Source organism: Anticarsia gemmatalis, chromosome 13 (assembly GCF_050436995.1).
Source record: "Anticarsia gemmatalis isolate Benzon Research Colony breed Stoneville strain chromosome 13, ilAntGemm2 primary, whole genome shotgun sequence".
Taxonomy (NCBI): Eukaryota; Metazoa; Arthropoda; class Insecta; order Lepidoptera; family Erebidae; genus Anticarsia; species Anticarsia gemmatalis.
Window position 1 is genome coordinate 5,300,102 of NC_134757.1, and position 12,275 is coordinate 5,312,376.

At 35.6% G+C, this 12,275-nt stretch overlaps 1 protein-coding gene across 2 annotated transcripts in view; it reads right to left on the bottom strand.

Moving 5' to 3' along the window:
- Nucleotides 1–12,275, bottom strand: part of mew (multiple edematous wings) — an 86,883-nt gene that overhangs the window by 10,474 nt on the left and 64,134 nt on the right. The window contains exons 2-3 of one of the 2 annotated variants that reach the window (XM_076122010.1): nucleotides 649–776; nucleotides 145–168 (exon numbers count right to left, since the gene is read on the bottom strand). In XM_076122010.1, the coding sequence (XP_075978125.1) occupies nucleotides 145–168; nucleotides 649–776 (152 nt within the window). The remainder of the gene's footprint in view (nucleotides 1–144; nucleotides 169–648; nucleotides 777–12,275) is intronic. The other variant, XM_076122011.1, reaches the window with a different exon arrangement.

A 12,275-nucleotide genomic window follows, 5' to 3' on the forward strand; every position in this document is an offset into this window, starting at 1 on the left:
GTATCATTAATGACGGTCCAGCTGGAACTTGAGCAGACAAAGTTGACGATTAGTAAATCAAAAGGTACAATACAGCGATTAGTCGATTAGTCGAAGAGCAAAATGATTAAGAATAAAAGGAGGTTGAGACCACAGCTCACTTACTCGTGTCTATGTTGCCGTACTTCGCTGTTTGGGGCACCACCGACAAAAGACAACATTTTAGTTAAAACTTATATCGATATTTTATCGAAACATTGCGTAGGTATCGATCTGTTCCAGCGTTTCCTTCGTTCTATATCTAGGTAGTGAACACACGATTTGTAGTGTTACTACTTACACTACTCTTTGCTACAATCTACACTTGTATCTAGATCGTGTATTTGACAAAGTTGACGTCTAGCGTGAATTCTTCATACTTCGTGACTTCTATCATTTATTAAACACATTCTAAACTAAAACCTATTGTGAAAAACGCTACTGTTAAACGTAAACTAGATTATATACATTTGTATTTTAAGGACAATCTGAAAGAGGAAATCGATGGAAATCTTTGCTGATGAAATGCATAGAAACAATGTCTTCATTGAAAGAAGTCGATAGGTTCAATGCATAAGACGTCTTGCGAAGTGTCATGTCCTCATAGCAAACGTTCTACAGTTTACTCACTCCTTTTGCCGTCTGTAATGATTTGTATGCAGTCATCAGGATTTGGGTTGACGGCACACTTCCATAATGCTCCGGACCTCGTCGTGTTCGGCTGTAGATTCTGACCCAAAGGCGCACCGACCAGCAACCTGCAAACAAACAACGGTAAAATAACAAATGCATCATCAAAGTTACGATAAGAGTCAACAAAATAAACTGTTGTTATGCATTTTTTTTATCAAATATAGATAGCGTTAACAATGAAATGCTATATTTTAGTAATAATGAATAATGTTCACATTACAATAACATAATCGCTATAGTTGATAAAATGAATTAGATAAAACAGTTTATTTAACTACACCGTCGTACAGATTTGTCTCTTTGTACTAAAACGCGGAATTCGATACTCAATGTCAATGTACAAACTACAACACAAAAACGTTACAAAAAAAGAATCATTCAAACTAAGTTCCTTTGCTGCGATAATTATAATTATAGCTTACGATATCAATTCCAATATCTATAATTGCTTCCTTCTCTGACTTCTATACTGATTACAAATAGTACATGACTCAATAAAAATCATGATACATATAAATAAACTCGAAGGATGTAATAAAAGCGATAGGTTCAGTGAAGCGCAACACTGTCATTATATTATCCTAACATTTATGAATCAAAGAAACGAAGTTGAAAGCGTTCGTCCGTCGAGAATGAGACGAATATGATTGCTGTAGATTACAGTGCGTTTGTGGGCATTCATTACGTCATTATCGAGGTATAATGATGACGTCTGCGCACCCGACTGACTTAACGAGCGCGCGCGACAAAAGCCCTACTATTCATTATTCAATCGCTGTTTGCGTTTTTTCTCGGACCTCTATCTCGACTGCGGCATCTTGAAACCGTGTACCGTTTTGATTAATAAATAAATAATCATCAAGCTATTATTTTCTCATTATAGAGCACGAGTCTCAGTTCAAATTAAGTGCTATCTAAACATGACCGACTGAGTGAACTATATGCAGGTCAACTTTACGGTTCTTTTGAGAGGTGGAAGATTAAAATTCTCCTTTTGTCCGACGAATGAGTGCAATTGAAACGAACGAGTGCAATTACTTTAGAAGGTAGAGGAGTTTTACGCTTGGCACGAACATTTTGAGGTTTGCGGCAGAGTTACAGTTACTAGTGCCTACTATTACGGAGCTTAGTGGGCTTGCGTTGCGTCATTATCGTTGTAATGACGCTGTCCTACGCTGCCGAGCGGCAAGCATGGGCCTCGGGGGCCCACGTAATTATTCCAACATCTTTTATTATCTTGTACAAGATCCTTGATAACATGCTGTGTTGCTACTTTCCTGTGACGTCCAACACGCTTTTGGGCTTATATGAGCCCGGTGAGTAGACATAAAGGCATGTTCTTTTTTTTTCATTGTTGTTCTGTTGGAATAATTAATTTATAGCTACGTACAACACAGACAACGGACTGAATAATTGAATAGTCGATTTAAATACCAAACCATTCATTTAAATAATCATAAGAATGCAATTTATTCAGGAAAATATTTTAAAAACTGCGTCACACTTTAATAAAATATGTATGAGATGCACAAGATTAAATTAGCGTAGATAATTATAGGTTCGATCCCTTCTGAAGGCAGTCATGGCTTAATTAGAGCCGGTACATTAGCATAGTAATGCCTCTGGAACACTCATTGTTTTCCCGATAAGGCTTGTTAACATTGCAACGGAGTATGCGCTTATGCATCTAGTCAACACGATTTTGTTTCGTCATGGGTAAGACGGTTGTAGTTAGTACCACGCTTGTATATTACTTAAAGTAGACACGTTGTATTTAAGTGGTGTGAGGTAAAGCGTGTTCAAGAAACATAATTATTAGCTTGGATGGATGAAGATTCAAAAATTGTTTTAGTTGTAAACTTTGACAGCTATTGATGAACATTGATCGCAACAATAATATTTGGTAACTTTTACCGTTAACGGATCAAACAGTTATCAGTAACAATTGATATTTTCATAACATCCTCATTCCAATTAATCTCCAAATGTCACTAAGCAAGTACAATTACGAAATTACAAACACATAATGCATTCAAAAGAGATTCGATCGATCGATAATCTCGGGTCGAATCGATTTGAGGCGCGCGCCGTGTTCGATCATTCGATAGCAAATAACCGATTCGTATTCAATTTAACATTGGTTACGGGCCGCGGCCCCTGTGATATCACATACTAGCTCTGTCTACCGCATGCCCTTATGCATTTAAATGAACATAAATCATTACTAACCCCGCCGCGTTCCCATTTGACCGTATTAGACGGGTTACTTTGAAGATATTACGGAAATGCAAACGGCATCAAATTGGGTAAGATATTAATTTATTGATATGATTATTACGTTAGGAATTTATTCATAAGAAGTAACAGTAGTGTTAGTGAAGACAAATTAGTAATCACATATAATAAGAAAATTGCACTATATGTGAGCTACATAAAGAATTTTCCTCTCTTTTTAATTAAGTGGTGTGATATAAATTCGTCAAAATGAAGGGTACAAATCATATAAGGTTTTTTACCTTGCAAAATATATGCTTAGGTACAAACTAAGGGTAGTTGAAGTTTGTTTCATTAGCCCTCCCTGTTTATCCTTAAGTAGTAAAACTTTAATGGCAGCTATTAGCCGTATATGAATAACTACTTCAGATTTTAGGAATGCTAAAAATATCTGAGAGTTCAGAACAGAGTTCGGTACATTATTCCACCCACTCGGAGGTCGACGTACTTTTGAACGAGGAACGAAGGGAAGCATTCACAATTAAAAAGTCATTGTTTTACTCTACGTTGCAACATTCCCTTATCTAAATATTCTTTTAGGGGGAAGAAGAAAGTGCTTTGTCTGAAATTTTATTTTATGGAAATACTTGTAGAAAAACATTTCATTATTTATTGGGTTGTTGTGGACTTTCGTATAATCTATACTCTTAAATAAATAAATCTTAAAAAAAATACCAACTAATGTTTTTTACTAGTGTATGTAGCTAAGCTACATGTAAGTCTATTAAAGAAAATGTATTTCACGAACTTCTTTTTCAATTAATCTTTATTTCAACCGAGACATTAAAAATATACTCCAAAGTCTGTTAAAAGTTATTCAACTTATTATAAGTGTTACAGTGGGGGTTTCAAGAAGACATAGTTCTAAAAGCTCTATTTCTTCCGCGTGGGTACATAATAGTAAACAATATATTTTTATAATTGCAAAAGGCAATCGGTCAGGCCCTCATGATCAATTTACAGCACAAAGGGCTCATTTATGGTGAAACGGTGTTCGCCCACATTGTGGCCATCGATCGTGCCCTCATTGGGGTTACATGCGCCTACGCCTTGTTCATAGAAATATTAAACTTAACTGCCATTTTAGTGTAACAGTTGAATGGAATCTGCTATGGATAAGTCGCGAGCGTGCATTAATTGAATAGAATACAGGAATATTTCAATACAAATCTAGATACTCCACATAACTGATGAAAAGCAATGAAATCGTTATACGTGTGATAATAAACTCGCACTTTATGTTACGTAAACCAACATAAAAAGCTTACATACTACATATTTATATTGTCTAACGTTGGAACTTGGGTTAGACCTATTTTCAACTAAAAGATAATAATTTTAAAGTAAAACAAAGTACACAGTAAGACAATATGTTTGCAAGCGTAAGTTGGTTCCATTTACCGGTGGAACGCAAACATCTATCGTCTACCGAAGCCGCTCCTATTTGATGGCTCGTGTATCGCATCCTTGGCCGCACCCACTGTGAAGGGCGATAAATTCCCATCAGCCGGCTATCTATCCTTGACATCGACCGATAGAGCCACCATTGCACAACCATTTAGATAGCTATTACAATAAAAGTGCATTTCGTGGGCGTCCATCAATCTTCCGCTGTGCTTTACGGGTTTAGTGACGTGTGTGAATGGTTAAATGTCATGTTAGTTATGTTTAAGTGAGTGTTGGAATCAAATTGAATAAATTATTGCTAAACGGGGATATATGGTGACGTCCGGTGGTCGCTACTAATGCGTGCGGGATTCGATTCCGGAACTAACTTTTGGATGATCTATAAATAGTATTGCTATGATTATTGCGTCCGTCATTATTAATTTGTGTCCGTTTTTTTTACGTTTTTGAAAGATTCCGCTGCAGCAAAATGAAATTGAATTTAAGGCATTATTTTTCTAAAAAAATCAAGTTATACCTGTTTAAAATAAATGCATTTTAAAATTTAATAGCCATATCACCCATAATAATATCTATATCACAATGTTCCATTCTACAAAAGCTTTACAAAACATTATTACGTAATCTACGATCAAATCTCTCAACCTTCTGTGGGCTCTTCAATAAATTACATCGTCAAGTGATCAAATTACTTCAAAATTAGATTGATACGCGACCCAAACCTCTTAATTAAAATGAAATCATCATCAAACATTCAATCATTCATAGTTCAATTGGAAGACTTGAATCAAATCTGTTCGATCAAGAATGTGAATGTATATTGATAAAACAGTGATCTATCCTACTAATATATTAAATGCGAAAGTTTGTGAGAATATATGTATGGATGTTTGTTACTCTTTCACGTAAACACTACTAAACCGATTACGATGAAATTTGGTATATAGGAAGCTGAAAACCCAGAATAATACATAGGCTATTTTTTATCTCGGAGTGCCATAGGAATCGGGATTTACACGGAAAGGGTTTCCACGCGGACGAAGTCGCGGTTGGCCTCTAGTGTTTCATATGTTCGATTAACGCAGTTGTGAGATCAAAGAGAAGGCCGAATACAATAACCCTGTGAGTAAAATATAATAAAACAATGTTATACTCGATTGGTCATAACTAAATTATGAATGTTCATAAGCCGGTAGCTGTTTTAAAAGAGTTAAAGAAGTTTGAGTTATAACTATTTTGTTTCACACATTTTGGAGTAAAACGTTATGCATATTGTTTTGTTGCTACGTCAAGATGCCTTTAATAAAAACTAGTAATGTAACCGCTATTAGCGCTTAGTCTCAAAATTCAGTAGTGACAATAGATACATTTTTTAGCAACTATAACAAACTTTTGTCTTCGTAAATGTATTTTCTGCAAAAATTATTGAGAATTCACATTTATTATTCTATGTTATTCACTAGCAACTTCCGTTGTCCTGTGTCTTGTCTTGTCACATTAACCCGTGCTAGGCCGCGGAGATGATGTTTGTGACAGCAGTGAATGGAATGCCTACACGCACACGAACGTGCGTATTCGGCCCTACGTGCTCACACGCGCCTGAAGCAAAATACGTACTTTGTGTTGTATCAATGGAACCGAAACCATTCATACAATAAGTTACCGACAAAATTAATAAAACGGTTGAAGGAATTCTTTAAAATTCACACGTTTGTAAGTAGAGCTTCATTAAGTTCAGCTTTAAGCGTCTAGACAACTTCTTATGATTATTAGATACTTCAACTTAAGCCATAGAAACTGATATAAGCGCGGTTAAAACGTATCATTATAAGTGTCTCGTTATGTGGTTCATGCGGTATGAAACAGGATACACCTTCGCATTAAAAATACATGTCTCCGATCAGATGAAGGAAAAAATATTTCAAACCGGAATAAATTGTCTTTTTAATAAAGCGAGCGATGGAACGAACTCGGTGAATGATAAAAATTCAGACGCGTAACATGAGACTTTTCACAAATACTTTAATTACTCAAAATAACAAGCATAACTTGGTGCCTTTTTCGCAAATACTCACTGGTTAATTAAAAACAGTCCCATTATTCAAACCTAAAAAAACGAAAATTGAATACAGAAAAAGAAAAGAATACAAACTTGATAATCATGTAAAAAGTTTGGTTATCTGCAAGCGCAAAAAAAGTTAAACTTATTTTGCTGCCAGCATTTTGTTCTTTATTTAAAGATTGTATGAGACATGCGTGGTGACAAGGGCCCAAGGGCCAAGTGTTCGGAGCAGTCGGCTCGGCTCGCCGCCGGTGGTCCGCCGTCCACCGCAAACACTGTCCCGCCCATTGTCCAAAGTTTATTGTCATAAGTGCCTACATGAGGTCGCTCCTCTATCAACGTGTAAGGTCGACCCTACACGACAAACTGTAATTTAGTGCCCATTAAACCAATAGAAAAATAGATAGGTGCCATTTCTACTTTATTTTAAACCACCATAGTCGCTGTAAATCTTTTGAAAGCCAAATTCGGAACTAAACGCATTTTAACAGGACCATTGTGAAACATTTTATGTCTTGTAATTTTGGTTGAATGAAATGAAAAAAGAATCTGTTAGCGTGTCTTGAATGTTGGAATGGCATAAGTGGATACTGAACGAATAAAATGTAAGTCATTTGAAGTATAGGCGGTTTTTCTGGTTCGTATAAATTGAAATTGTTCGTTGAGAAAGAGCCGAGAGGGCACGCGCCTCGCCCTGTGTGGCGCAAATTGTATGGAAATAAGCGGACAAGTGCAATGAGATTTGTTCACTGACCAGCGGAACGGTTTGTCTGATACAAATTGTTACAAAGCGGCCCATTATTTACTTTGATGTTAAGCTGACCACCCCCTTATTCAACGGTTTAATTCGACTGGAACAGACGGGAGATATCGCTAAAATATAAAAGTTTGCTCACATAAAACTGTACGGAAGTTCATATTATTTACTGAAGAAAGTAAACTTTAGTACACAGTCTTCAAATATATCACTTAGAAATACAAACACAGAATATAAACAAAATAAATAAACGTCCCTGAAAACAGTTTCTCATTGGTTCCACTATACATTACTTCACGCATGTCACCATCTGCGACAGACAATGGATGTTTATGACTGTAAACAATGGTTTTTATAGCCTCTCTCCAATCATGACCGCTTTCTCCGGTAGCCTGTCCAGTCAGACTGCTGTGAAACATCTCAATTAACATCATACATAATTACTTGTACGATTCGTCGTATAATGAAGATTCTTGCTGATAATGCATTCGCAATATTGTACTTTACCAACCAAATGTACTTTTGTTCGAACACTTTCTATAATTATTTCAATAAACTAGAGTCAAAAATGTTCAAAGTATTAAAATGTGTAACCTAGCAATTTCTAACTGCGAAACAAGAGATATAAGATTGATAGTAAATTAACTTTTTATTGAAGAGTTTTACATGATATTAAGTGCTCACACATGAAATTAAATAACGCGATTTCATAAAAGCCACATCATGAAATTATCAATTCTACGAATGGGCACGGCTCAATATAAAACGTATCTATAAATGCGCGAGCAAACATTGTAAAGGTAATAAAAGGTACACTATCGCTTTGTAAATCATATTGCAATAGTAAATAACAATTATGCATTTCACTGTGAAACAATAGCGACCTTTACCGAACCCTATAGGGTATCTATTCGTTTGATCGTCACAGGGCGACACCTCGGGCGATGAATCCATTATACATCATCTTCAGTGACATTTTGAATTTATTACCGTTGTCTGAATGATGGAGTAGGTGTAGCGTACTGCGTAGTGCTAGTGTACCGCACACAACTGTGACGAAACACAAGAAAGTATGAAAGTGCTTAGATTGCAATCTCACGACAGAACACAACGGCGGCGGCGGCACGAGAAAAACATGTGTTTGTCTTCCTCATAAAGTTTAATCATGACAATGACAAGTTATACTAGAAATTCATTGTGATCGCCTATTTGAAAAATAGGTAATGTTTTCAACATGTAACTGCAGGTTTAAAAGGGTTAACTTCAGAAAATTTAAGCTTTTAATTTATCTAGAAAGACATCTAGAGAATCCTTTTTTGAAACCTTTATTTTACTTCTTAGAAGAATAGCAAATCAATTAAAGAAAGGATGTAGGGCCATAAAAATACTATTATTTCTCGATATCGCGCGTCGCACGAAGTCGCACGTAGATATCGGGTGGCGCGATCTCTCATTACAGGCTCTGCGTTGACGCCGTTCGTGACCAAGCCATGTTCTGTACCTCGCCTTGCCGTCTAAGTGTCACAAGCATGTTTTATAATCGTTCATACATCATACACGCTTCAATGGGAGGCCTTTGACCCGCTTTCTAAGCGAAGACTCGTGACGTAATGAATTTTCTATTGTGAAAATTTTCTTCGTTAGTTAATTGCTGACATCATTTGAAATTATAATTAAGAATGACTATTCAGTTTATGAATCTTGTACTTAATTTATAGTCGAGTGGTTAACTGATCTTTGAATAATGGCATTGGAAAGTAGTTTTCATAGAAAACTTTGACTAAAAGCCAAGAATAAGTCAAAATTTTAATGATTTGTTTAGTCTAACATACGGTTTTTGTTATCAATCAACTGGTGTGCACTATAAAATGCTTGGACATCTTAGCTGTAATATAACCAATAACTCATTTTGTCATACTATTAATAACGTATATATTTAATGAAGATATCAACAAGGCAAGCTCATGTTAGCTCGTAAGTCACAGTATCGGTAAATCTACAGAACAACGTGCGTCCACGCTGCTGTCTCTAACGGTGTCGAGTGACGATTTATCTTCGACCAACACTATTTTACTACAAACTTGTAACACCAACTCTTGCTTTATGACCCCCTGGTAGATGAAGATGTAGAATAATAAAAAAATACAGGCACGTTATAAATCTTTAGATACGTTCTTTATTTTTCTGTGATAAACAAGTTTGGCGAAAGAACCCGTATGGAATCCAATGTTGTTGTTGTTAACTTGTCTACAAGTTTAATATAATTAAGACTTGGGAGCTGATAGAATAGTTGCGCTTAAAAACAGCTATAAAGACTGGACTAACAACCTCAATTTGAAAACACGAAATTTTGTTTGAAGGATGTTTTACAAAACCGATTTTCAAAGCAAGATAACTTATAGTTTGAGACATAATAACATAGCAAAAAGTTCATACATATTTAGAAGAATCAAAATGCAGTTTTTCTATAAGACCAAAGAACTCATAGACATCCCAATAGTCAACCACCAAGCAATAACAAGAATCTGTGCGAGAAGCCACAACAATCACACTTAAGTTCACCCGCTTAACATAACACTTCGTACTTAATACGCTTTAGTTACGAACATACAACTTGCCTTTCACTAAGCGAAGATAAATAATAACAAAGTTGTTCAAAGGGAACAAATCGAAACCGTTCCTCGTATTCAGAGGGAAACAGAAACACAAACATGGCTGACATGACACTACACCTGAAGCTACGCGAAGATATTTGTGGAAATGTTCTCTCTCGTGCAAGTATGAATGCTTTCATCTTCTGTAAACATTCTGTGGCATGTGATAACAGTTGTGATGTTCGGCAGGTGGTTGTGTCAAAATTTTGATTGCTCTTACATAATTGGTATTGCGTTATAAACACTACTCACACGACTCAGGTCGTGGAAATAAGAGATGAAAGAAAATGAAATGGCTGAAATTCTGTGCAAAAAGCTGTGTATTTAAATTTTCATATCTGAATAACCTTGTTTGAAATAATATTATATTATCAAAAAGGCCGATAGCTCTTTCTAGAATATGTGTTGGTTCAGATTGTAAGTTAAGTACAATAGTTTCCAAACAGTGTAAAACTACTAAGCTACGCAGGAAAATCTATTGACTTTTCGCATTATAACATCGGTCATCGGGCTCCCTATTCCGTGGCCGTTTCCTCCATATATTAACTGCAACTTTCACACGCAACTGTTCGCTAATTCTCATCTACTGTCTTTGTTTGGACGCCTTTTAGCGAGATTAGAACTAATCTAATAAGTTATCTCAAGATGGTAGAAGCAGAGCGAGGGGCTTGAGAAAAACTTATATAGAATGAAACTACCAATACCACTAGAAAATATATTTTAGCTCCATTGAGTAACTAACCTACAATTTCTGAGTATTTTTAACGGTAGTGAAAATGTACCTCAGAAACCGGGGGTCAGACAATCAAATTGTTACATTAAAATACCTACTTAGGGTTGTTTTATCTGAAAGTCGTGGCTTTACGCATAGAATACAATGTTTATGCTATTTATTCTTACCCTTATTACACAACTTAATTTTATTCAACTTTATATAAATAATGCGCAGTAATCAAAGACACCGTTAAAGATTATTCAACAAGCTTTCAAAACCGAGACACTAATCCCAGAAAATTATGTAAAACAATAAATCATAGATAGTGAACTGCACAGCACGTAGAGGAGCATCGTACTGATTATCACAAACCTGTTCTTCGCAAGTAAATAATAGCCTATGGTGTGCATTAGTCAGGCTACGCCGGTGTGGGCGGCGAACGCTTCAGGGAAGTAAATAAGCACTGCTAATCGAACTCGAATTATTGTGCAAAACATCTACATTATTAACCGGACTACACTCAACTTAACTGAGGTAACTTCTATGTTGTTTGAATCAACAGCAATCAGCATACTGCTATTTATAATTTTATTTTAGGAGTGGGAGTAAACTCGACTACAGCAAATTTTAGTATTTTGGGAATAATACAACTGTTTTATACATTAGAGAAGCTTCTGCCTTATGAAAAATATGAAAAATCAAAAGGAAATTAAATATATTTTTCTTAAAAATACAGTTTTCAATATATTTACCTATCTAATAGTGTATGTAAGAAGTGATGGTCGTATTATGTATAATATATGTCTTTAAATAAGGCCCTTATCTCCAGTGCAACAATGTTGCAGGGCAGTATCACCAGTATTACTGTACCACGTATCTTTAACGCCTTGGCATTTATACTATGTGTATAAGCTGTATGACTTAATGAAGATTCACCCACACGATAATGTGGTATACTAATAACATTGTTGACTATAGGTGTATTTTCTACTATTTGTTTTACCAAACCACGTAAATGATAGATTAAGTATTAAAACTTTGACTACTGGCTTTATCTGGTAGCTTGCAATGGAACTTAAAGATTCCAGATAATAATTAATTAATAGAAATGCATAAAATACAACGGGCGGGCGGTTTCTGAAACACATTTAGAGGTATGTATCTATTCAAACTTTTTTTATAAATGAGTTAAAACGCTACTGAATAGATCAATTACCGCTAAATGTTCCTCAGAAACCGGATGTAACAAGCATAATGCACTTTAAGTAATGACCATGATCACTTTCTTTACCATCGAAATAACTTCTACAACAGCAAACAATATGCAAGTGTATGCAATGCATTCCACATGCAAGCACACGAGCATCCATAAAGCTTAACTGAAAACAAACCGGACGAAATGGACATTAATTCAGTCGTAAGGTACTCTCGAGGCTCTGTTTGTATCCAACGAGTAACATTAAACAAATTAATGTGCAGTAAAATAACATTACGGAAATGTTTTGTGGGCGATGCTGGCGTCCACGAGACCACGGTTGTGTGGGAATACTGAGACAATCATAAAATAGGACGACGCTCATACTAATGGCATGTTAAAGGCCATTTGAAAACGTTTAATATCAACAACTCGTACTGTTTTAAACCATCCAAATTGTTTTTCCTATTGAAATAAACAAGCCGCTGTATTTATTTTCT